This window comes from Trichogramma pretiosum, unplaced genomic scaffold (genome assembly GCF_000599845.2).
Source record: "Trichogramma pretiosum strain Unisexual culture from Peru unplaced genomic scaffold, Tpre_2.0 scaffold45, whole genome shotgun sequence".
In the NCBI taxonomy this organism is placed as follows: domain Eukaryota; kingdom Metazoa; phylum Arthropoda; class Insecta; order Hymenoptera; family Trichogrammatidae; genus Trichogramma; species Trichogramma pretiosum.
Genome location: NW_019641665.1, coordinates 382249 through 408413, shown reverse-complemented (window position 1 = coordinate 408413; position 26165 = coordinate 382249). Strand labels below are relative to the sequence as shown.

Here is a 26165-nt window from a genome sequence, read left to right as displayed (position 1 = left end):
TTCGAAAAGGCTACTAAATACTACGATAAGGTTAAGTACTGTTCTTGAAGAAATCGTGTCAAAACTCATTAAAATTTGATAAAAGCTTCCATTTAAGTTTTTAAGTTTATTTTGCGTATTTATTCAAGATTGCTTATTCATGAAATATAAGAATACTGTTGGAAACAATTGATAAAATTAAGAGTTCATTAATTGTTACTATAAATTGTATGATCAAAAAAAAATCGCTCGGATTGGATTATTCCATGTTGATTCTGATGAACTCTAATGATTTAGCCTATACACTTTTAACTGATCGGTCGGTGTGCGTCAAATCTGTTCACTATAAATATGTACCGGAACTTCCCGATTATATTATACATACAAACTGTACAACAAAAGCTTGTCATAGCTCATTGATTGGAGCTGCGACACGGTATGTCTTGTATGCTGGACAGCTATCAGACACGTAAAAAACTTGGCGATCGATTCTTTTCCTCTTTCTCTCTTTCGCATTCGCGATACACAACAAGCCTTTTTCCTCGGAACAATTTCTTGCTTCAACGACGTTTCTGCCACGCTATAACAGCCTTATTGTGCGCAGTTGAACAATACAAAGATTGTATTTTACAGCGTCGGTGAATTTATGGAACACCGCAAAGATAGAGCTAAAAACTTAATGATCCTTTGAATTATTTACGTCCAACGGGTTACCCGTTTTATACATGATAATTCGATATAACAAGACACGTAATGAGATTATATTGAATGCATTCTAAGGCATGATCTACAGTGTATACTTGTCCACGTTTACACACAATTCAACACTTGTATGTAATGTATGCTCACGTACATAATTTTGTAGCGCACTCTTAATAATTGAGTCTTTGAGTAAGCGCAATATTATGACAATCAATTTTAATGTTAAAAATATTGTGAACCTTATTTTCTTGGAATAATTTCATCTTTAAGAATATTGCCACCAACAAATATCGCATTTTTTTTGGAAATTTGTAGAAAATATATGAGTTTTGAATAAAATCTCGAATATTTTACAAACTATCAAACATTTTAATTAAAAGTCACTTCCTTGGTAGAGATGCATTATATTTTAAACGAACTTTTAATGATTATTTTAAATGTTCTATACATGAAATTTAAAACGTCTATTAAACCTAATTTTTAAATTTTAACATAATAACATTAAACTTGAACTTCATTACAACCGTGGTTCAAGTTATACAATTATTTTTACTTTGCCGCTTTCAGATTTGCACATAAATGTCTTCGCCATCTAGTGGCACAGACTGAAAGCAGTGCTATTGTACTTAACGTGGTTGAGAGCTGTTATAATTTTTTTCAAACAGCTATAGTTGAATTTTTATTTTCAATTTATTAAGCTTAACATTTCTAACATAATAATAATTGTATAAAAAAAAAGGAAAGAAGAGTTCAATTAATGGTAAGGTAATTTAAAATATTTTAAATGATAACTTTTTGATCATTTGGTCATGATAATGTTGAGCATTTTTATCAGAGCTAATTACATAATATATTCAGGGGTTGTAAAGCTTATGCTAAGAATGTATTTGAAATTTTGGGTATACATTTATTCTTAAGTAACTTAGTTTTCAAAAACATTTTGAGACTTACAAAATGTAGTTTTAAGTTATCTCAGATGTATAGTGGTGTTAGTCAATAAACTGATAGTGCTCCAAGAATCATGCCAGTTCAGGTATCAATCCTGAAAATGATATTACCACAACAATTTTAACTGTACCGTTAATGATAAAAATGTTCGTGAACGAGCTCTTCAAAAGTAATGATATTAATATGAGCTCTTACAAATTATTCGATAAAATCAAGTTACCAAATTTCACAAGTTATTATAAAGCAGCGTAGAGATGAATAGCATCGTCTTTTTGAAACCGCAAACTCCCCGATGATTACTTAATTTTAATTCATAATTTTTTTAATAGCAAAGGCGATGAAAGAATATGAGTATTTTGAAAAATCTTACAAATTGGGCAATTTTTTTCATTCATCAGATTTAACCACGAAAAATCTAATAGTTATCTTAAATTTGTCCGAAAAATTGATCTGAAAGAAAATCTATTGATCAGTGCTTTATCGATTCAATAAATTTTTTTTATTCATCACAAGTCTGTTGTAATCAGAAAATCCCCCGTTTTTGTGCGCCCTTTATTTCGTTAATTTTCTGTTGGTATTATGTTATCATAAATGGTATTGAAATTAAAATGACAAAAAACCTATGCTTGACTTGATAAAATTGTTGATAAAATTCACGATCGAACCCTAAAAAAAGCTCGAGATTTCAAATTAAAAAAAAAATAAACATCTTATTTATGCATTAGGTACTTTTAGAAATTTGTGACAAGAAAAAGTAAAGTTATGTAAAAAACGTACAGCTTAATTCAGTCAGTAATAAATATTGATTTAACTTATTAATAATAATTAAGTAAGCACTTAATCGACCAAAGCAATGATAAAGTAAAATTATTTTTATTGTTATTGAGTTTTTTTAAATTTCAATAAAAATAAGGTTTTGATTATTTTATTCGTGCGATCGTGTTTTCTATTGAAACTTGTAAAACTTGCTTGGACCTTAAAATTTTAAGTCTTATAAAAAATTTAATAAAAAATTTGTAGTTTATTTATTTCATTCTGCTGTAGCTTGTATTTTTGAAAAGCAATGTCCATCAAATAAAAGCATGGAGCCCAAAGTATAGAAAACAGTGAGATTTAGATGTATGAATGATTAAAGCCTAAACATGTACACAAGAGGATGTTGGCTTGCATATTGATATAAATATAGAAGGATTTAATAATATGCTCATAAGCACGTGTAATTGCGCGCACGATGACGCTTTTGACAATAATATAGATAAAGTGAAAAATCAATGGGCAGATGTGGAGGCTCGACAGGCTCGAGTGGAGTCGCAGTGCTCAGCGAGGGACTGCATATAGGATGCGTGTGTGTGTGTGTGTGTGTGCTGCATAGATGCTGCAGCGTATATGGACAGGGACGCGTACACAAGTTAAATTTACATCGCATACATTCTCGCATAAATCTAAATATGTATTTTCTCGTATAACATTATATAAAACTCGTCATATAGAGTCATAGGTGGATGTAGGAGAGAGCGAGACGTGGAAGGAAATGTGCAAGCCAAGTCGAAATATATGTATTATATAGGTATTATAGGATTGCCTCCCCTCCGTTGTGTTGTGCTCGCGCGTCGCGTCGTCGATGCAAGCAAGCTATAATGCAGCCACTGCCGCGCACCACTGCGCGTGTATTATATATACCAGTATGTGTGTGTATATATAGGCATATAGCTGCTGCGAGGAGAGGCGTCTTATATATATTGGAGCGTACACAGAAACAGGCAGTGCACTGTGTGTAGTGTGTATGTCCTCGTCGTTGGCACGAAGCAAAAGAGAACGACGAGGGAGAGAGAGAGAGAGAGAGAGAAGCGAGCGAGTGAGTATACTTCCTCGATGAAATAGCTAGCGGGTCTGTTCGTAACCACCCATAACCGTTTCTCCCCCCTGGTCCTCCTCTCTTTTGCTATATAGCTCAGCTTTATACTGCTACGCTACGCAGCGTGTGCGAAGGTTCTACTTGATTGCCAAGGCATCTTAACCTTCTCTCTCTCTCTCTCTCTCTCTCTCAGTCAGTCACTCGGTATACATAACGCGCGCACAGAGTGAGGAGCGAGAGAGAGAGAGAGAGAGAGAGAGAGAGAAAAAGCATGGCAGTAGTCGAATCGAGAGTCCGCGCGGACTCGAGCGTCGCGAGGCGAGAAAACCTGACGAGAAAGCCGCGAGCCAATGGAGAGGCTCGGTGGCGGCTGCGGGGCCAATGAGGCGCTGACAGGCGGCCCGGGTCGACGCCCCCTCGAGCCGCGAAGAATCGGTAGGCGTTCACGAAAAAGTCCAATGAAGAAGTCGGGCCCGACTTTTTCAGCCAATCGGTGCGGCCCCGACTATATGCTTTTCTCGCCAAGAGTCCGCGCGGACTCTTATATTTCATACATATACACGTCCGACTCATGCGAATACGCCGCACTCTATACATGTGTATATAGGTACTGTGAATATCGTACAACTCCATACTGCCATCGCCGACGACGACGACGACGACGATATACATATAGCTATACAGCATAGCTAGCTCGAGCACATTTATATGTAGCTGTGCATCGGAGCTTTTTTGTGCCGAAGAAAGAGAGGCTTTTGGGTAGCGTGCAGTGCACTACCTGCGAGTCTACCCACGCACACATACACACACACACACACAGACGCGCGCGCAGACACAGCGATAGCTATATGGAGTGCAGCAGCTACACGCGGTGCACTGGCTACCACATGCATGCGGAGCTGCTCGTCCAGAGCCAATTAATAGCAGAGCGGCGGCGGCGCTGCTGTAACGAAACGGCGCCGAGCTCCGATGTATGTGCACGCGATATTGTGTGCAGGACTCGGATCGACCACCGCCGCGGACGATCTGCACAGATGCGGACGCGCATATTATAGCGTGTACGACGACGACGAAAAAAGGAGCTGCGACGACGATCCGAGTGCTTTGTTTTGCGTGTCTCGTACTCGGTCGACTGATCTGTACAGCATACCCCCAACTGCCGTGAAGATGCAACAACGCCATTAGCGCCCGACTACATGAGAGAGAGAGAGAGAGAGAGTAGAGGCTGCTGCCGCCGACGAGAGCGAGGCGTTAATTTACGCTGAGCCTTTGCGCGCCTACGCGAGACCAGCCGCGCTCCAAGACTCGCAATCGAGCCCATTATACGTCTCGGCCGACAACGAGTCACGGCCAATTTTCCATATTTTCTAGCTTCTCACCCGCACTCTCGTATCGTCGTCGGTTCGATTTTCATCGACCTTAACTACTGCACATGGAGCTTCTGGCGCAAGGCCATCGAGGATCTTACGATTAGGATATTATCTCGTCCGCTACCGAGCAAACACCGGACTAGCCTTGTGTTTTCTCCATGTTAAGCTGCCAGTTTGCTTCGATACAAATAGGACATGAGTAACCAAAATAATAGGAGAGATCGCGACACTTGGATCGCAGCGTCGTCAAACATTACGCGTTCAATGGCTTGTGAAAGTCGTCTATGACGCCTGGCACACATCTGCTCCTATCATTATAATTCCTATCATTTTTCAAAATCACCATTGCCAAGTGACTGACAGCCTCCATTTGTAGAGAGCTCGCGAGTTCGAGCCCCAGTCCATCGATATCGATCTAAATCATTTCAGCCCGATCGCTACCCCCGGACCCTGTGACTTTTTATTACTTTCGTATTACGTGTGCGAAAAGCTTCTAAGCGTTCGTGATGATGCCCGGTATCGGTAGCAAAATTACAAGTACCGTATTTAGAGCTTTGACGGATCTGCACAATATCAAACTCCTTTCCAAGATACAATAACAATTTTTTCATTCTTTCAGCCAGGTCATTGTTTTTTTTCGAAAAACAAGATTTTGCTGCTACGGATTTCGTACCTGTTTCATTCAATTTTGCTCCAAAAAAAACAACTTTGAAAGAACGGCAAACTCACTTGCCATTTTTCACGTATTATAGCAGCAGATATAGTCAACTAATTACTTTTTGTCATGTTGAGTCCGAAGGAAACTTCTATCATCTCTTTATTCAACGAATCTTTATGAACTTCAATCGAAGGTTTCTCACATTAACATAATAAAAATTTAAATGAAATTAAAACCTTTTTTCTGTAAAAATTATTACGGAAACTGTCACATTAACCATAGTTTTTAGTGCCGAACAACTAATAAATAATTGGTATATGGACAAAGTTGAACTATGAATTTCAAAAATACGAATGGCCCTGCACTTGCGAGTTGCGCATTAGGTTGTTACAATTTTTAATACTGATCATAGAGAGCGCTGCTCTCTGTCGCCGCGCGAGCAGAATGAAAACATAAAATAACACGTGTGAAATTGAAGTATAGTAGGCCAAGTAAGTACACAAAAAAACTTTTTATTCACTGTCAAAAATTACAATTATATCAAGATTTGTCATCAAAACCTTCTCGGAAATCCTTGATTGTAGATGTAGTTGAATGGTTTAAAATTAGCGAGATTTCTGGTCATTTTTTTTATTTCAAACGAGCGTAATCGCCGTTGTGGGGTTAGGTTGATTAATCTAAGTCCGGCTACTCGTAAGCATTATAACAGATTGTTACAAAAATTGGGTGATTACAGATCATGGGTCGAGTTATCCGTGCACAGCGTAAGGGAGCTGGCTCAGTTTTCCGAGCCCACACCAAGAAAAGGAAAGGAGCACCCAAACTTCGTTCCCTGGACTACAGTGAAAGAAATGGCTACATCAAAGGAGTAGTCAAAGTAAGCATTTTTTTCATTGTCAATAGCGATATGCTTTTTGTCGGCTTCATAAGTATTTAGAGATTCATACTAATTTAAATTTTGAATTTCAGGATATCATTCACGATCCTGGTCGTGGAGCTCCTCTGGCCGTTGTGCATTTCAGAGATCCGTACAAATTCAAAACCAGAAAGGAACTGTTCATTGCCCCTGAAGGACTTTACACCGGGCAATTTATATATTGCGGCAAAAAAGGTATTTGAGTAGTAAATCTTGATTGACTTTCAATCATTTGATTATCAGAATATCTATGATTGTCAGAAAATTCATGCATGAAATTTTACAGCAAACCTTACCATTGGCAATGTTATGCCTGTGGGAACTATGCCCGAGGGTACAATCATCTGCAATGTTGAAGAAAAGACTGGCGACAGAGGCCGATTGGCTAGAGCCTCTGGTCTATATGCCACCGTTATTTCTCACAATCCAGACACAAAGAGAACTAGGGTAAAGCTCCCGTCTGGTGCCAAGAAAGTTATTCCATCTGCAAATCGTGGAATGGTTGGAATCGTTGCTGGTGGTGGACGTATTGACAAGCCTATACTGAAAGCTGGTCGTGCATACCACAAATACAAAGTCAAGAGAAACTGCTGGCCAAAGGTAATCACGAAACTTTTATATACTATGTGGATAAAATTATTTACTATACGTTTATTACAATGATGGTTTTAGACATTTGAAAACCGATTTAACATTGGAGGAAACATATATTTACTGATCATTTACAGAATTTAATTTTTATAAAGCAGATGTTTATAACTGTTGTTAAATTGAAAATATATATTACTTTTTCAGGTTCGTGGTGTTGCTATGAACCCTGTTGAGCATCCTCATGGTGGTGGTAACCATCAGCATATTGGTCATGCTTCCACAGTCAAGCGTGGAACAAGTGCTGGTCGCAAGATTGGTTTGATTGCTGCCAGAAGAACTGGTAGAATCAGGGGTGGAAAGACTGAAACTAAAAAAGATGATTGATTTAATAGTAAATAGCTCATTATAGAGTAATTTCTAAGCAGTTATTTTAATAAATTAAATTCAAATCATTAAAAAAGTTTTTTTATTTAATATAAATACTCAATACAAACGAATCTTTAAAATCATTTCTCAAATTGTGAATGATACTTCTCAAGATTTTTGTTAAATTACTTCTTTTTAATCGTTTTTATTTTTTGTCATGTATTCGGTTTTACAATTTATTCCAGATCTTTTACTCGTGGGTTTTTGTAGAGGTTGGAAAAATAACTTACACATCTATTATGTATAATTAAGTCTAAGAATCTAAATCGACAAACGCTTATCATGCGTAATTTGGTTTTACCAATTGTTTGTTTTTCTTGTTTTGTTCTATACTTTTGAAAGTAAACGTTAATTAAGCATTAGGTAACAGAAGTATTTTCAGTTATCAAATTGGATCAAAGTAATGTATACAATAACGTAAAAAATAATTCATTACAACTAAAAATCAATCGAAAAGTTTACATGTGTTGAGTTTGAAAAATATTTTTTAATTCGAGCTGTGCGTACTATAAACATTTGACGATGCACCACTTACAAAATTTTCAAAAATTACCATTGCATAAAAATTGTATCAGTTTTTTTTTTATTTAAACCCAATTTTTTAAAAGAAAATTCGAAGGAATGCTTTCAAAAGGTTTTGAAGAATTAAAAATGCTAGGCATTTTTCCAACCATACAAATTTCAAGATGAAACTAATTAAAGTTACGTCAGCTTGGATTCAAAATCATAGTTGCTGCGACTCTTCGTATCCCTATTCCCTATTATAAAAAAATTTGATAAAAAATCAAGTGTTTTTTCATACACAAATTTCAGGTGAGATCAGGTGATTTCCAAGAGGAACCCAACTCGGTACGTTGTAAGTACTTACACTTTCCAATCTGAATGAAAAACATTTCCTGAAGAGAGAAGTTGCTGCCTGGGCTATATATGTGTGAACTACCCAAGTCATCTGTACATCGTTTGCGAGAACCGAAAGCTCACAGACCAGGATGAACCCCACGACTACTCCGTGGCGACATGAATTAAGAGTTTTCCAGAAACCCCCATTAAGGGTTCAAAGGGGGCTTAAAATCGAAAATATTTTTATTTTATTTTTTGAATAATATTTTTTTGTCCCCTTCCATTGCATTTTTTGAAACTGCAAAATTTTGATCATTCAGTGAGATACAGCTGTTTCCGTGAGCCATTTTCGTATACTTTGCGTGTTAAATTTTTTCTTTTTTTGCCTTTTCTGGCGTTTTACGTTTTTACAAAGTGCACCTATCAGTTGTCGTAACATTCAGAGCGTACCGATTGAGTTACAGCACCAGGGTCGCGTACACTCCTTCAGAACAGCAATGGTTACGGTCACAACTTCGGGCGTGCCGATCCGATCCTTAAGACACCCTGCACAAACACTTAAGCACAATTTTTTTTTCATTTTACGTTTTTTTTTGACGTTCTTCATGAATCTACTGATTGAAAGTGACCTATGATTTCGATCACGTTGAACTCGAAAAAATTATTTCTGTTGAATTCATCTAAATACATTCTATAATTCTAATTATTTAAATATTTTAAGGAAGCATACAACATTAATATTTACAACATTAAGCTGTTAAAGTGAAATAATATTTTATACTTGATTACTTTAAAGTACTTAGTCCAGTTAGATGCACACAAACAGTTAAATACATCTTTATTATAACATACTAGAACTTCAACATTTGATACAATCATATTGCTAGCTGTCATAAAATAATGAACTATTGTATGAAGCAACTTAGTTCAATGTAAAGTCATTTTGTTTAATGAATCATTGGTTATAGATGCAATCATCAGTCAGTAGATCAATTGATGGACACAAATTAAGTATTTCAGATATATCATGGTCTAACAATAATTAGCTTCTATAGTTTCAGTATCTGATGATAAAACTCTTAAAATTTGGGAACCTACTTCGGTATGTACTCATGATCACAAATTATGATCACATAAAATCAAGATTTAAATATGTATAGTTATCAAAGTGCATTTAACAGTTATTTCAATATTAACTCATTGAATTAAAAAATAATAATCTGGTAAAAGTTAAACCAAAAACTGTAGTAATTACATTTTTATAACTGTTACAAAAATTGAGATAATCAAATAGTTACATTAAATTCAAGCTAAACTGACCAATAAAATTAATTTTGCTTATGATTTCATCCATTTTTTTCCAAATATTTTATTATAATAATTATAACAATTCATACAATTTTAAATATAAAATAATAGTATTTGTCTAGTTTTGTATTGAAACTCAAATAGAACCAAAACTCATTTAACAAACAATAAAGTGATTCTTATAAAATATATTAAATACATTTGTTTTGTTTCAGAAACAATGTTTAACAACTTTAGAGGGGCACAGTAACTATGTATTTTGTTGCAATTTTCACGACTCAAATCTAATTGTATCAGGATCTGTAAGAAAAACTTTACCACAATTGTCATAAAAATTTTAATTGTTCATACTTAAGATGATTTTATGATTACAGTTTGATGAAAGTGTGAGAATATGGGACGTTGAAACTGGAAAATGTTTGAACACATTACAAGGTCACACAGATATAGTGAGTTTTGTTCATTTTAACAATGATGGTTCACTAATAGTGTCTATAGCAGTTATAATGGCTCATGGCAAGAATTTACTCTTAAATTTTAGAGATAAAAAATATTTTTACTTTATTTATAGAGTATAAGTATAAGCAAAATTATAACGTAGTTTTTCTCGCGTTTTTATGAATTTTTGCTTTTTGACTTTTAAAATTGCTATTATTTATTCGATCAAGTTTAAAAGGTTCAAAGTGTATTTCTATTGATTAAGCAAATGTTTCCTCGACCCAAATAAGGGCCACAAGGAAAATCATAAAAAGCACGCCGAGTACACAAAGGCAAAGCCCTATCGAATGATCCTTCCCGGTTAAGGCTACTCTTGTCAACCCGCGAACCAACCAATCTGGCATACAACATAAAGTAATCGGACCAGGCGTTTGTGTAGTCCTGCTTCGTTTACCATCCATTCGTCGTGCCAGTTGTTCGTCTTTTAAATTTTCGACGGTTTCGTCATGTATTTTAATTTCATATTGAGGGCCTCCGTTATTCTCATTCATTAAATAGGGTAGATATTGCATCAAATGCTGTTTCGCAGCATTCCAGTTGGGTCCCCTTCCGATTTCAGGTGGTATTCTCACCTCCTGAGTCCGTGATTTTGATAGCTGAGACTCGTCTGAACTTTCACTGTACCGGTCAAACGACACGTCACCCTCTGGCAAATCTCCATCGATACTCGTAGATCGATCCACTAAAAGTTTCCTCTCCTCACTCGTCGATGGATTCACTCCAGGTTTTTCCTGCCCACTAGTCGATGGATCCACTCCAGATTTCTCCTTCTCACCCGTCGATCGTTCCAATCCCGTTTTCTTCTCCTCACTCGTCATTTTTCGGTCGAACAAAAAATTGAAATTAGGATACACGTGAATTTATTACTGAATCGGCTCTTTGAACCTTGTCCACTACTTTAGTTAATGGTCAATTTTATCCCACTGTTAGACTGTGTGAGGTGCCTTAAGGTAGTCTTATCAAATAACTTATCGTTCAATAGGAAAATCTCTGCGATTTCGTCGACAGTGTACCGCTTGTTGCAACATCTGCGTGTGTGTGCGTGGCTTTTTTGCGTGATATAGGGCGTTTCCCGAATGTCACAAAATGGTCACTTTACAGTTTCCCTAGAAAAAAGTTCATGTAGGGTCCGCGAAATTCCTACAGGAATCCTATAGGACTCCTGTAGGAATCTTATGGAATCCTACAGGAAATTTTTTCAAAGGTTTGCCAGGTGGCATATCAAATAAGGTCTCTCATTTATTCAACCCGCAACACTTTCTTTATTATGCCACCATGCAAAGTAGTAAAGTGACTATTTTGTGACAATTGGAAAACGCCCTATTGAGAAAATGTTGGTTTTTGAAATTTGAATTTCTCATCGAGGTTTATTTCATTGTTGAGCCAACCCATGAAAGCAAAGTAAAATTTATAAAATTAAAATTCTACTTTGAGTCCTTATAAATCAATGAGAAATGGACCTATATATTCCCATTTTTTACGTACTTATCAAGTTTATTATTATGTAGCTATATATGAGAATTGTCCAAAATTTATAAATTTTGTGAACTCTCGTATACTACAAAATTTTGTTACCTGAGACGTCATGGCGATTATACGATTTGTAAAAAAAGTATATTCAATTAGTTTTTTGATTTTTAAACGTCAACGCAATATGATTAATATTTAAAAAAAAAACACATAATTTAAGGCATCACAAAATGTTACTCTGCTAGTTTTAAATTTTCTTAGAGATCGTTAGAAAAAAATTCTTATGCGAAAATTCGGATAAAATTTGTGTAGCTATAGTTTATGAGGTATATTTATCGAAAAAATGATTTCGATACATGGGCCCAATATTTTTACGTGGTACAATCAACGTTTTTGGAGAATCTCGGTTTATTTAAAAATAATTCTAAATTTTGTTAGAGCTGGTTTCGAATGCAGTGTCGCAGATCAAGGTGTGACCGAAGATAACGTTCTGGTTTACACTGCAAAAAATTACACGATTTATGTGAATTCATTGTGAAGGATACATGACATTTAAAACAATCAGTGGTCTGCGGTTGAATAAAGTAACTTTTAAAGTATGTAAAAAAATTTTTTCAAAAATTATAAGTATGCATATTAGACTGACAATAAAAATCGATTTCTTTTAAATCGTCGGGACTCCCCCTCAATGTTTTCAAACCCGCAAAAAAAAATCTCTGCAATATTTCAGCTCATATGAGTCGTTTTCTCGTATTATACACGTACGGGTTTTCTATTTAGTTTAATGTAAATTAACACTCGTCTTGTGGCACGGGTTTTTTTCACTCATACGAGTTTGCAGAGATTATTATTTTTGGGGGTTGGAAAAGATTAAGGAGGCGTTGCCACGATTAAAAAAAACCGATTTTTTATTGTCAGTTTAATGTATATGGGTGAAAATAATACTTTTTTAAATTTTCGTCCGCACGTATGTCACCGATCTTGACGCGCTTTTGGTATGTTATAGTACACGATAAAAAAGTGCCAAACCCAAAATTTGGGACCCCCTCTTCCCCTCATACCCCCCTCCTCCCCTATAAACGTCCATTTTCTATGTATATTTTTTCTGAAGGCTTGAAGCATTAAAAAAATCTGAAAAAATTCACAAAAATACTTTTCAACAATCCGAAAAACCTTGAATTTTTTCAGATTTTTTGAGTGCTTCAGGCCTTCAGAAAAAATCATTGAAAATTTTGAAAATTCATATAAGGCGTTAGAATGCAATAACTTTTTCGAAAATTTTTTCATTTTTTTATTTCATTGAAAAAAGTAACCTCAAATTTTTTCAAATTTTTTCGGACATTTGAACGCACCTTTTGAAGCCAAAAACCGCTTTTTTTGGACGGAAATAATTTTTTTAGAACGATACGGAGCCTCGAAAAATCTGGAAAAATTTTTTTCTTGTTTTTTTCATCAAAATACATAACCTCAAATTTTTTCAGATTTTTTTATTAATTTAATTTAATTTTAATTTAATTAATTTACGGCGATAGCCTGTAGGGCCCAAAAATGCTATTTTTAGAAAAAAAAAAGGTTCCTAGAACCCGATGGTTCCGGTAAAAAAATTTGGAAATATTTTTTTTTAATTCCTTGTCAAATTTTAATAAAATTTGACCATTTCAAGTTTCCGATTGAAGCCTCCTTGCTCAATCTAGAGCATCAAGATAGTTTTATCATTTCTTCATGTGTCTTCAGAAACGTCTTCAGAATTTTGCATTAATCTGAAGACACATTAATAAACAATACACATTAATTAATAATAAAAATGTGTATTTTGGCCTTCAAAAGAGCAGCACTGCAGTATTTAGTACAATATAAATAATGCACATTTCAAAAGAGCGAAAAATTTATACCTTTTTTAAGGGGAGTCATACACCACTTCACTCTTATTTGTCATTTTTTTGATATAAACAACAGTTTAATGTCAATCTACATTTTCAACATAAAATTGACAACTTTGAGCCCTAAAAAATGTGAAAAAATTGCAAAATAGGCCTTTGCATCTAAAAATAGCTCATTTTTGCTATTTTAGCCTTTTGGCACTGTGCGCAAGGTTCAGATCAGAGTTTTTGGCCTGGGAGATCCTGATAAGTCTCAAAATCTTCAGAAAAGTATCCTTTATGGGCTGAGTTTTGTGGAATTTTGATTAGAAATATAAAAAAGTTTGTATGCCAACAGATGTGAAAAAAGCAAGATATAAAAAAAAGTTATGAATGTTTTTGAGCACACATTGAATAATAGGACTGATATGAAGGTCTAAATCAAAATTCCACAAAACTCAGCCTATAAAGGATACTTTTCTGAAGATTTTAATACCTATCAGGATCTCCCAGGACAAAAACTGTGATCTGAACCTTGCGCACAGTGCCAAAAGGCTAAAATAGCAAAAATGAGCTATTTTTAGATGCAAAGGCCTATTCTGCAATTTTTCTCACATTTTTTAGGGCTCAAAGATGTCAATTTTATGTTGAAAATGTAGATTGACATTAAACTGTGGTTTATATAAAAACAATGACATAGAGGAGTGAGTTGGTGTATGACTCCCCTTAAAAGCATCTGCTTTAAATTTTAAAAGCTCAATCAACTAATTATATCTATTGATATATCTCACACAGCTTTCATGGTAGCTTTCAGGAAGCTAAAACTATTGAAGATCAAATGGACTTAGAATGGATTCTTGAAGGATTCCCAAAATATACGATTCAAATTTGAGGGAAACTTTCTACGAAGCATTATGCAAGGTTACCAAAAATTTTTCTAAAAACTTTCTTCAAAGTTTCCTGCAATATTTTTGGTAAATTTCCAGGAGACTTTCTTAAAAGAATTTGAAATGTTCCCACGAGAAGAATTAATTACTTTTTCCCGATAAACTTACAGGAAAGTTCCGAGGAATGCTTCTGAGTATATTTTAAAAGTGACCACAACAAACGTGAAAAAGTATAGGAATTTATTTTTATTAAGATTGCGAGATGAAAATCTCCTTGAATAACTTTATATTCCCCAAATAAACTTTCTGTAATTTAAACTTCCGAGTGTCACCCGCCATATTGGTGATGGGCTATAAAAATACGACACTTCTGCTATTGGTATATTTTCCAGACTTGAGTTGAGTCTGTTTAGTTAATGTGAGTATTAAATTTGTTATTTTTTATCAAAAATTAAAATTATTATAAGATTTAGCTCAATCAAAACCTTCTTGGAAATCCTTGATTGCAGATGTAGTTGACGAATGGTTTAAAATTAGCGAGATTTCTGATCATTTTTTTTATTTCAAACGAGCGTAATCGCCGTTGTGGGGTTAGGTTGATTAATCTAAGTCCGGCTACTCGTAAGCATTATAACAGATTGTTACAAAAATTGGGTGATTACAGATCATGGGTCGAGTTATCCGTGCACAGCGTAAGGGAGCTGGCTCAGTTTTCCGAGCCCACACCAAGAAAAGGAAAGGAGCACCCAAACTTCGTTCCCTGGACTACAGTGAAAGAAATGGCTACATCAAAGGAGTAGTCAAAGTAAGCATTTTTTTCATTGTCAATAGCGATATGCTTTTTGTCGGCTTCATAAGTATTTAGAGATTCATACTAATTTAAATTTTGAATTTCAGGATATCATTCACGATCCTGGTCGTGGAGCTCCTCTGGCCGTTGTGCATTTCAGAGATCCGTACAAATTCAAAACCAGAAAGGAACTGTTCATTGCCCCTGAAGGACTTTACACCGGGCAATTTATATATTGCGGCAAAAAAGGTATTTGAGTAGTAAATCTTGATTGACTTTCAATCATTTGATTATCAGAATATCTATGATTGTCAGAAAATTCATGCATGAAATTTTACAGCAAACCTTACCATTGGCAATGTTATGCCTGTGGGAACTATGCCCGAGGGTACAATCATCTGCAATGTTGAAGAAAAGACTGGCGACAGAGGCCGATTGGCTAGAGCTTCTGGTCTATATGCCACCGTTATTTCTCACAATCCAGACACAAAGAGAACTAGGGTAAAGCTCCCGTCTGGTGCCAAGAAAGTTATTCCATCTGCAAATCGTGGAATGGTTGGAATCGTTGCTGGTGGTGGACGTATTGACAAGCCTATACTGAAAGCTGGTCGTGCATACCACAAATACAAAGTCAAGAGAAACTGCTGGCCAAAGGTAATCACGAAACTTTTATATACTATGTGGATAAAATTATTTACTATACGTTTATTACAATGATGGTTTTAGACATTTGAAAACCGATTTAACATTGGAGGAAACATATATTTACTGATCATTTACAGAATTTAATTTTTATAAAGCAGATGTTTATAACTGTTGTTAAATTGAAAATATATATTACTTTTTCAGGTTCGTGGTGTTGCTATGAACCCTGTTGAGCATCCTCATGGTGGTGGTAACCATCAGCATATTGGTCATGCTTCCACAGTCAAGCGTGGAACAAGTGCTGGTCGCAAGATTGGTTTGATTGCTGCTAGAAGAACTGGTAGAATCAGAGGTGGAAAGACTGAAACTAAAAAAGATGATTAAGTTAATTGTGTGTTAATTGCAATATCAATTGCATCTATTTTTTATGAAATCATTTTTGTACAAGAAGTAGTTCGAATAAATGAAACATTTATCGAAATCTTTTCAAATTCTCTTTATTACTTTTACTTAAAAATATGACCCTAATTTGTATTGTTAAATTGTTTCTGCTAATATTTGTGCAAAGTTAACAATTTCGCGCCATGATCCAGCATTTGTTTGATCCATTCTTCAGCCAAAAATACAACTTTCAATTTATGTTGATTAAAAAATTTCGTTGGTAATTTTTATTTTGATGGATAAACAACTTGAAACGAATTCATATTTTTTGCATTATTAAATTGTTTGTAGCAATCTTATTTAATAAGTGGTTAAAAGAATATTATCGTCATTTTTCATTTTTTCATAAAAAAAGTTGAAAAAAATGATTTTCTAAATAATAAATTTTATTCATCAATTTTATAATATTAATTAGCTGCAATGTGAGCTTATCTTGTAAATGAGAGTATAATATAGACTCAATTTTATGATAATCTTATTGATTATAAAACATTTCTAATTTTTTTACATTTTAAAACTTTTTTCAACTAGCCTTTAATAAATCTCATTTAATTTACATTAAAAAATTCTGGGAGCTCTCAAATATAGTATTTAGTTCTTTTCACGATTCATTGATAAAACAATGACAACTTATTGCATAGAGTATAATAGCAATTGCTGGAATGTATTTTTTTTGCATCATGAGTTTGTTTCCTTGAAAACAAACCTAAATTGACATGTCAGTAATGGTACTGGTACGTCAGTGACGGTGACGTCATTGATAATTTCTTACTTGCTACTTTCCGAACAAGCCACTTTTTTCTCTTTGCTCGTTTCTCGGTTTCGATTATAGGTGTTGTATTTTATCAATTTAATGTTTAAGCGATGTAAAATAGAAAAATCACGTGAAAATTATGTATAACTTAGAGGTGAACTAAAGTGCAATAGTTGGTATTTCATGTTGTTCAAATATTTTTGCCTTTTCTGAATCATTAACATGCTTTCAAGCATGAGCTCAGTTCTGTGCATTATGCTTTGACTTAGTTTGATGCTCGCTTTTATTTTATTTTTGTTCAGTAATTATTGTTGTGTCAATGTAGATGCTTTATTCTGAACCACTTTATGTATTTCTAAATGAAACATTGGCATTTTTGATCATTTAATGTTGAGGTTAAATAATTTTCACGTGGCCATATAAACACTGAGCAAGTCGCTGAACTTTTTGTGAGTGATCAATTATTTTATTGTGTTAATTTTGATTTTAGTTACAAAATGAAGTTGAATAAACTTGTAAGTTCGTCGAGAAGGAAGAGCAGAAAGACACACTTCACTGCTCCTTCACATATTCGCAGGCGACTAATGTCTGCTCCTCTATCTAAAGAGTTGCGAACCAAGTACAACGTTCGTAGTATGCCAATTCGCAAAGACGACGAAGTACAGGTAAAATTAACAAATCTTTTGATTGCCCTCATTTTCACTGAACTTGTGATTCTAAGGTTTTAAAATAATGCTGGTGTTACTATTAACTCCTTTTTTTACTTTTAAAGAGCTGGAGTGAATTAATGCCATAACATAAAAACAACTGTTGATATAACTAAAAATTATATGATTCTTAACAAATTTTCATGCTTATTTGTATTCCAGGTTGTTCGTGGACATTACAAAGGACAGCAAGTTGGAAAGGTTGTTCAAGTGTACAGAAAGAAATTTGTTGTTTATATTGAACGTATTCAGCGTGAAAAGAGCAACGGTAGCTCTGTCCAAGTTGGCATTGACCCATCTAAGGTAAATTTTATTCTAATAAAATAGTGCACTCTAGTATTGAAAATTCAACATAAAATTTTCAAAAAATGATGAATTCAAACCATTCACGGAGGTTTAATTTCATAGTATCACAAGTTCATCTTTAACTAGGTTTTCTGGTTACATGAAGAGCTTATTTTACTAGAATTAAACACTGCAGAATAATTGGCACTGATGTTTGAAACAAATTAATTTTTTCAAAATCTATATTATATTTATGTTTTCATTAATTTAATATGAATTACAGGTTGTTATTGTAAAATTGAAAATGGATAAGGACCGTAAAGATATTGTTGACAGGAGAAGCAAGGGTCGTCTTGCTGCGCTGGGAGACAAAGGAAAGTACAAGGAAACTCCAATGGAATCATAAATGTCTTGACATGTGATAATCTTTATGACACTGAGGGTGATAAAGAACATAAACTATGTTAAGAGAAAAAAACTAGTTTTACTATTTTAATAAAGAAAAAAAATTGAATAAGGTTCATTAATTCAAATCCTGAACTCCTATCTTCAATTTTATTGAATTTTCAATAGTATCAAAAATAAATGATAGTTTAATATTCATTAAGTTTATAAGAATATATTTAATGATTTCAATGGAAACAATTTTGATTCATTCAGGCATAGATATTATTTATAATTAGATCAATTGAATTTTACGAATTCCCGCGAAGATTGAAAGAATAAAATGATATTATTAAAAGTACCAAACACAACTAACGTGTTTGAAATCATTTTTTATTAAAGCTTTCATTATAATTATTATTGGAAAAAAAGAACAATTTTTTTATAATTTTAACGTTGCATAAAATACAATCTACCACCCTTTTTAAAGGTTCATTCATTTCACTTGCTATTTTTACTATAAATTGCATATAATATTGTGCTCTAACTAATATTTCCAGATACACCTGTAAAAACGTTTTAGTATTAAAATTATTCTCTTTACGGCAACGATAATTATTCATATTATTATTACTACTTATACCATGATTGGCAATGATAATTTATAAAATTCTCACCAATTACTTACGTTTCAAAAAGTTGTAACAAGTGAAAAATCTCGAACTATTTTATGTACTTTTCAAATAATGTTGGTATGGAATAAGTGTTAACAATGAACTTCTGGTTTGAATAATTGCATTTGATAATGAAGGAATATATTTTTTAAAATTGTGTTTAAAACATAGAGAACTGAAAGCTTTGAAAAATTGAAGAATAGTCAAATATAATAAAACGGTTTATGTTTAATATCATAAAAATATCTATTTTTACATGGGTTAATGACAGTGCTACGTCGATAATTTAATACAAAGTTTTCAGAAGTTTTTTCATATTTTATAATTGAAAATAATATTAATAAAATTTACTCTCATATGAAATAATAGTATAAAACACAGTAACAATAGTCATAAACATGTACAGTATATTTCAGCTTAATGAAATATGGTTAGAGTAATAAATTAGCAATTACTATGAAAAAAAGCTGATGCGCTGATTAGTCTAAATATTTTACACTGATATATTTTATAATGATGAATCATTAAGAATTCACATCAGTAATAAGAATAAGCTGCTAAAAAGTTTGGAGTTTATAAATATTTATTGACTCAAGTAGTATTACTACTTTATAATCACCTACTTCAAAATTTTATCTTGATATAATACATCATTTGGATTAATTAGTTATCGAACCAATTACTTGTGGGTTTGGTTGATTTTTAATAATAATAGAAAATGTTTAATCAGAAGTGTAATTACATGGTTTATCGGGTCTTTTCGGATATGCCGAAGCCAATGCAAAATAGAAATCGTTGTCTTTTCTTTTATTAAACTTTTATTGAATATATTTTCAAAAAGTTATGTGAATGTGCGAAAAAGTGTCTGAAAATTCACTTTTACTCTAGCTTTGGTATGCCCTCAATACAAACATCATGTGACAATTCTTTCATATATAAAAGGAAAAGTAAACCCGTATTCACCTCAATGCTCACTTAACTAGACAAACGCATTTATACATTATAATAATGGATTTTTAACGTAGTTCAACTTTTGCTGAACCAACTTATGACAAAAATAATAATAGCAATGCAATAAAGACATAGGAAATTGGGAAAAAATATATCCCAGTCCTACTTGTTTGATTTAGAAGATTCACCACTTTTAGCATCGTTGCCGAAAAACCGCGTAGCATTTGGAAATCGTTTTGCATCCGGAAAGTCTGAAGTTTTGAACCTAGTTTGATTAAGACAGTCTTTAATAGCTTGTCCGAAGGCATTTCTCGCCGTAGATGTTGATCCCACTGCCTTAGCTGCTCCTTCGATTTCGCCCACTCGAGTTTGAGTTATACCGTCGCGCACCAAACGTTCCACAGACGCTGCTATTGCATTATTGCTGTTCGGCGGGGTTGGTGGAACAAGTAATTGAGGCTTCTGTTGTTCTATAAGCTTACGGCGTTTTGATGGCAAGCAGTTAAGGTATGCATCACTAAATGGAACATTACCCCCTTGCATTTGATTCATTTGAGAAGCTCTACGTTGACGCACATTGTCTCGAGCTATTACCGATATCCATTCCTTTGAATAAAAATAACATTTTTAAAATTAACTTTTAAAATTCTAAATATTGATACAAGGGCAAAATTAATTTTTGTTATGTGCTGTTATCAAAAGTATTATGTACATACTGTAGGGATATCTTCTGGTGCTGTTAGTACCGGTATATCTTGCCCGTTCGCCAAATCCATGGGGTCATTTGGAATTTTAGTGTCCAATTCCATGGTCAAAGTCTAATTTTTAATTAAAAATTTATTTAAGAAAAAATCATTTTTAACAAACGATTTAATTATAAATGATTAAAATTATATCTACCTCAGGTTTGTTTTCAAACTCTTTCATTTCCTCGTCATCACAATCTTTAGATTCGTCATCCTGGACGACTGGATTATACACAATAAGAGCTTCAACCTCGCTTACAGGCATTTTACTGGTTCGAGTTGAATAATCTTGAATGAGTTTGTGTAACATTGAAACAACTAATGATTGAGACTGATTGTCTAAACGATCACTAAGCAGTCCATTCTGAGATTCAAAAATAAATTTGAGTATTTTATATAAAATGTATAAATTGTCAGTTTAAATATTTTACTTACAACAAATGGATGTGATAAACGCTCTAATGCAGGACCTGCTGAAAGTATGAATTGAAATACTGCAACGAATTGATCCTCTAATTTTTTAATTAAACTAATTATACTTCGGGCAAAAGATGTATCGTCCAAATCTGAAAAGAAAAGAATTAAAAATTGCCAATAAACGTCTACCATTATGATGCTTCACATTTTTTTTCAAATGAAATTATATTTTCACTTACCATTATTAAAAAGTGTTGTTAAAAATTCACGATAAAATTTATGTAATAAGGCTTCTATGGTAGCAGGAATGTCAACCATTTGAGAGGTATTTGGTTGAGATATGTTTAGAACTTGTAAATAAGTGCGAGTTTGAGTGATAATATGATCGACGACGTGATCTTGCAAATCAACCGTTGATAAACCGGGGAAGGAATTTTCAATGAACGTTCTAAGACCACGGCGTAAATTGATCAAAGATTCATAATTTCCTACCCTTATTTGTAATAGCCCAAGAACTGTCATATTACGAAACTGTAAATAATATAAAAATTAATATTAAATTTCTCCATTTAATTTATTGTTCTTTCTTACCAAGAAAACCCATAAATTGTAGAAAAAGTTGCGTCTTGCATATTCATCAACTGGCAGCCCACCAAGTAAATCGATTAATGATACGTTAGAATATTGATTTTGTCCAATTTGAATATCACCAGATGATCTGTAACAAGGAAATATTAATTAGAACAAACCATTAATCAAGTAAATTTATACATCTACAAATAATCGAATTTTACCCAATGGACATATGAGCTTGGTTTCTGTTAAGATTGAATAATTCACACAACGCTTCGGTTAACTCTGAAACTGAAAAATAAAATAGTTTTCAATTGAAATTCTATTAGAAAAAAAAAAAAAAAAAAAAAAAAAAAAAAAAAAAAAAAAAAAAAAAAAAAAAAAAAAAATAGCTTCTCTTACCATTATCAGGAACAGGCGGGTTAATATTAAAAATATTTTGAACTACGTCGCGAAATATATTGCGCTGCATAGTGCTGAAATCAAGTGTAGTTCTAGTAGCAGGTCTTCTTTGAGATTGCTGTGAAGTTGGCACTTCACTGGCTGAAAAATTTAGTATGAATTTATTATGTATGTTTGCTGCAAGTTACTATTCTATAAGCAATGATAATTTATCGATATTACCAGAATGAGCGAAAGCACGGCTTTCAAATCTCCTCGTGGGAGGCGCTTGAGACGTTGTGGGTTGAGCCGTTTGAGAAGTTGAATTAGAGTTAGAATTAGAATTATTTGAATTAGGCCTACGAACGTGGTGTGAATTGCAGCTCAACATAGGATCAAATTCAAGACTTGGGTCCATTGCGAGATGGCCGAATGGATGGGTGTGCGAGTGTAGAACGTGCGGTCGAGCTGTACTGCGTGTTTGAGTAGAAGTTGTCGGATGAGTTCCAATATTACTTCTGTAAAAAAATATAATTACTCATAATCAGCCAAATTAAATAAAAATATATTTAGATAATGTACCTGGCTTGTGTACTTTGTCCAGGATTGGAAGTTGCATTATCAACGTTTGCTCCAACGATGGTAACAAATGGTATAGAACCACTTAAGCCTGCTATGTTGATACTACCACCTCCTCCACTGTTACTTCCAGTTGCTTCTAATTGAACGTTTCCTTCGCCAAGTACACTCTGAATTGCTTCACGTAACATAGCAAAAGGTGGTGTCATGGAATAGATGCTTCCTAATAAAAAGAAATTTGAGTTTAGGAAATTTTTCAAGTTAGATTCTACAAAGCAAATCATAATATACAAGCAAAAATATTTTATAAACAGAACAATATACCATTGGTATTATTATTTTGTCCCTGCTCAGTTTCAGCACCATCTGCTGAATGGGATGAGTTCATATCCATGGAATTTGAACCAAGTTCCATGGATACTTCTACATTGCCAGGCAAGTGAAGTAAAGTACCTTTCATTTTAATAATTTACCATTAGATAATTTCAAATCTCGCAATAATTAACAATGTTTAACAAAGTTGAATTTGTAATTTAAATTCATTCACATTAAGTTAACATGATTAAATTCAAAAATTTAAATGCATATAAGTACCTAAAAGAGACTGAGCGGCATTTTGAGAAATACTATGAGATGTACTCTGTGTAGCATTTTGATTCGATGTACGATTATTCGTACTGCTGGCTCTACTTTCTTCTGGAGAAGGTGATGATGGACGAGTAGCTTCATTTCCTTCATCAGTGTTATTAGTATTGCTACTAGTTGCATTGCTTCGACTACTTCCAAAGTTTAGTTGTGACTAAAATTATTGTAAATCATTGAAAATAATTAATATTTATATTGAAAATGAAAGTATAGTTGTTATTTCTGATATTTACGTTAACTTCAACATGTATCGGTAATCCAGCCTGAACAATAGTTGAGTGGGATACAATTATTGGCCAACACTGTAAGTTTCTGGGAGGTTGTTGTCCTAAATCGACTATAATATCACTCAGTGCATGACAAGCATGTGATACATAATGTAAACTTTCGCTTACTCCATCAATCACCCTTTGGTTATCTTCAACTCCATCAGTTCCACTCTAAACAAAATAATTGATCATTAGATTTTATGGTTAAAACTTAGTTCTTATTTCTAACAATATAATTACATCTCGTGTTAAAACTGGATCCGTTGACATGAGAGTGCGATATCGTTCAATATATGGTCTTAGTCGATCTTGAGTAGTAAGTAAGGTATCTAAAAGATCAGCCATTTCATTTGGACGTGGAACTCTGAAAAATGAATTTTAAATTCAAATTTTCTCAAAAATCCATACAATATAAAAATTAAATGATTGACTTTAATATTTTTTAAATGTTAAGACTTACGAAGGCGCAGTTCTACGACTAGTTGAAGGTCTATTATTGCTAGTAGAAGCTTGTGGCCTATTTGTATCAGAAATTGGTGTTTCTGAACTTGATTCAGGATGATTATCACAAGGTGTATCTTGTCTGGGTCTTTTCTTTGTTTCAGTTTTAGGAGTTGGCAATTCAAAATTTTGCTCTGTTTGACTGGTTTCCATTGGACTTGATTGATTGTTCTCATGATCTCGAACTTAATTTGAATTTGTAAATTTATTATAAATATAAACTTATTTTTTTAAAAACAAAGTTGGGAAAATTAATAATATACCATTTGTAGTAGACTCAGTTGGTTCAGGAACAGAAGAATTTTCCAAATTTTCAGGGGGCCTAAACAAAAATGGGCAATTATAATTTGTATTTTTGAAGATTCAAATTCAAAATGAAGACAAACATACACATTCACGTTTGAATCTTGAGAGTTACTACTGGCATTATTTTCTATTGGACTTCCATTTAAAGATAAAGAGGGATCATCCAAACGATTAATCAACTGATTAGCTTTAGTCAACATGCGTTTAGCAGATTCAAGCCGACTACTTGATAATGTACTACTTAGTTGAGGAAATCTTATCCCTATTCATTGAAATTAATAAAATTTAATAAGAATGACATTAATTTCATGATTTTCATTTTATTAAAATACTAGGAACGTACCATGATTGCCATGATTTTCAACGATTTCAGCAGGTACAGACATTGCTCCAAGAAACATTGTATTACTTGGGATACGTCCTCGGTAATGAACTTGGACATTTGGTGAATCATTGTTTTGTCTTTGATTATCAGTATTACTTGACCTAGATGCATCTGGTGGCGGGCGTTGAACCAAATGCATAACTTTTCCATTAACATCTAAACCAATTTTTTCAAAATTTAATATTACAACAGAATACATCTTTTAAAAATTTAACGAATCTAAAATCCAGTTCATAACATTAAAAAATAAAACTTGATTAAAATATCTCACCATAATCATTGAGTTTTTTATCATCTTGTAAAACTCTGCCACAATAAATAAGTCTCTGTGAATCAGCTGTCACATTAACAGTGTCAGCTATTTTTTCTTTGAAAGCTTGTACTGTGATCTAAAGTAATAAGAAAAATGTTTCATTGATATTTATGTACACTACACTACATAACATTAAATACAATTTTTACCATAATATCAAAGCACTATATAATATTAATCCTGGTAGGTTATTTAAGTTATTATTAAGTGAGTAAAATTCTAGAAAAACTTACGTCGTCCTCACAAGTAAATTCATGATCTCGCCCGTCCAAGGTCTTGACGGTTAATTTGAGCATTTTTACGAGTTAGCAAATAGCAATAATCCACTCTTGAACGCCGTTCTTTTGAGTTGAATAAAGAAACCCTTGATACTTGGAACACAGATTTTGAGTACGTTATGAATTTGCAACGTACACAGTGTCAGAGCTGACCGTTGATAAGAAAAAACAGTTGCTTTGTATACCTTAGAATTTGATTCTTTCCAGAACAATGAGGACGTTCGACAACTTATTGCGACTGTGAGGATTGGATGACTGCGTGACGTACCAAGGGACTATGTGCTAAAAAAAAGAATATTCGAGCTTACATATTAATGCGAATTAACTTTTACTAGTAATTTGAGAATTTAATTTCTCGTCGAAATTTACAGGAAGGATATATCACTGAATAAACAATTAGCACTCACGGCTAGACAGTTCGCAAGTCCGCACGTCCGGATGGAATAAGTTGGCAAATTTGCGAGGTTAAGTTTGCTGATCAGAACAGAGCGTTATATATACATACACATACAAGTGTATAGCTAACACAGGCGCAAAGCTCGCACACCGATGTGATGTTGTTTTGCGTGAATGTGCGTTGAACTTGTGTAGTCACTGGCTTACTATAGGGCGCGCGGTGGCGGTACGGTTCAGTTGGCATGTGTGCGTTCGTCTCGCTCGTCGTCGGTCGTGTCACTTTCATTCAGCGCGCGTAATGTTATCGCAGCTCCGTGGAAATGCGTCAGAACTCAGAAATTGAACATTAATCCGCGCGCAGAAACTGCCGCTCGATAGGTCACGACGACTCTCAAGGCATCATAATATATAGGTGCTACAACAATATTGTTTTGTTCG

At 33.7% G+C, this 26165-nt stretch overlaps 4 protein-coding genes across 9 annotated transcripts; 3 read left to right on the top strand and 1 right to left on the bottom strand.

Annotated features, from left to right (window-relative positions):
* Nucleotides 1-5941: 5941 nt before the first annotated feature.
* LOC106649684 (60S ribosomal protein L8) lies at nt 5942-7403 on the top strand. Of its 2 annotated transcripts, none has more exons than XM_014367242.2 (5): nt 5942-6003; nt 6249-6389; nt 6482-6623; nt 6715-7028; nt 7224-7403. In XM_014367242.2, the coding sequence occupies exons 2-5, from the start codon at nt 6252-6254 to the stop codon at nt 7401-7403; spliced, it is 774 nt and encodes a 257-aa protein (XP_014222728.1). In that variant the 5' UTR covers nt 5942-6003; nt 6249-6251. The 2 variants fall into 2 exon arrangements, with proteins under 2 accessions (XP_014222728.1, XP_023316062.1); XM_023460294.1 differs by lacking the exon at nt 5942-6003 and adding an exon at nt 6156-6174.
* Nucleotides 7404-14641: 7238 nt separating this feature from the next.
* On the top strand, nt 14642-16223 carry LOC106659544 (60S ribosomal protein L8). Of its 2 annotated transcripts, XM_023460265.1 has the most exons (6): nt 14688-14725; nt 14817-14897; nt 14972-15112; nt 15205-15346; nt 15438-15751; nt 15947-16223. In XM_023460265.1, exons 3-6 carry the CDS (start codon nt 14975-14977, stop codon nt 16124-16126), a joined length of 774 nt encoding a protein of 257 aa, XP_023316033.1. In that variant the 5' UTR covers nt 14688-14725; nt 14817-14897; nt 14972-14974; the 3' UTR covers nt 16127-16223. The 2 variants fall into 2 exon arrangements, with proteins under 2 accessions (XP_014237627.1, XP_023316033.1); XM_014382141.2 differs by lacking the exon at nt 14817-14897 and having other exon boundaries at nt 14642-14725.
* Nucleotides 16224-16968: 745 nt separating this feature from the next.
* LOC106659554 (60S ribosomal protein L26-like) lies at nt 16969-18443 on the top strand. 2 transcript variants are annotated; one of them, XM_014382154.1, is made up of 4 exons: nt 16969-17015; nt 17428-17602; nt 17807-17947; nt 18213-18443. In XM_014382154.1, the coding sequence occupies exons 2-4, from the start codon at nt 17435-17437 to the stop codon at nt 18333-18335; spliced, it is 432 nt and encodes a 143-aa protein (XP_014237640.1). In that variant the 5' UTR covers nt 16969-17015; nt 17428-17434; the 3' UTR covers nt 18336-18443. The 2 variants fall into 2 exon arrangements, with proteins under 2 accessions (XP_014237640.1, XP_014237647.1); XM_014382161.2 differs by lacking the exon at nt 16969-17015 and adding an exon at nt 17018-17109.
* A 752-nt stretch (nt 18444-19195) lies between these two features.
* Nucleotides 19196-25864, bottom strand: LOC106650884 (large proline-rich protein BAG6). Of its 3 annotated transcripts, XM_014369138.2 has the most exons (22): nt 25739-25864; nt 25517-25613; nt 25287-25424; nt 25012-25129; nt 24699-24896; nt 24440-24617; nt 24313-24371; nt 24009-24234; nt 23789-23912; nt 23513-23719; nt 23229-23433; nt 22959-23087; nt 22638-22857; nt 22299-22573; nt 22077-22217; nt 21896-21965; nt 21693-21819; nt 21341-21632; nt 21120-21250; nt 20839-21048; nt 20655-20756; nt 19196-20544 (listed from the first exon to the last, which is right to left on the bottom strand). In XM_014369138.2, the coding sequence occupies exons 3-22, from the start codon at nt 25347-25349 to the stop codon at nt 20101-20103; spliced, it is 3519 nt and encodes a 1172-aa protein (XP_014224624.1). In that variant the 5' UTR covers nt 25350-25424; nt 25517-25613; nt 25739-25864; the 3' UTR covers nt 19196-20100. The 3 variants fall into 3 exon arrangements, with proteins under 3 accessions (XP_014224624.1, XP_023316052.1, XP_023316053.1); XM_023460284.1 differs by having other exon boundaries at nt 25287-25613; nt 25701-25864; XM_023460285.1 differs by lacking the exon at nt 22959-23087 and having other exon boundaries at nt 25287-25613; nt 25739-25860.
* Nucleotides 25865-26165: the final 301 nt, after the last annotated feature.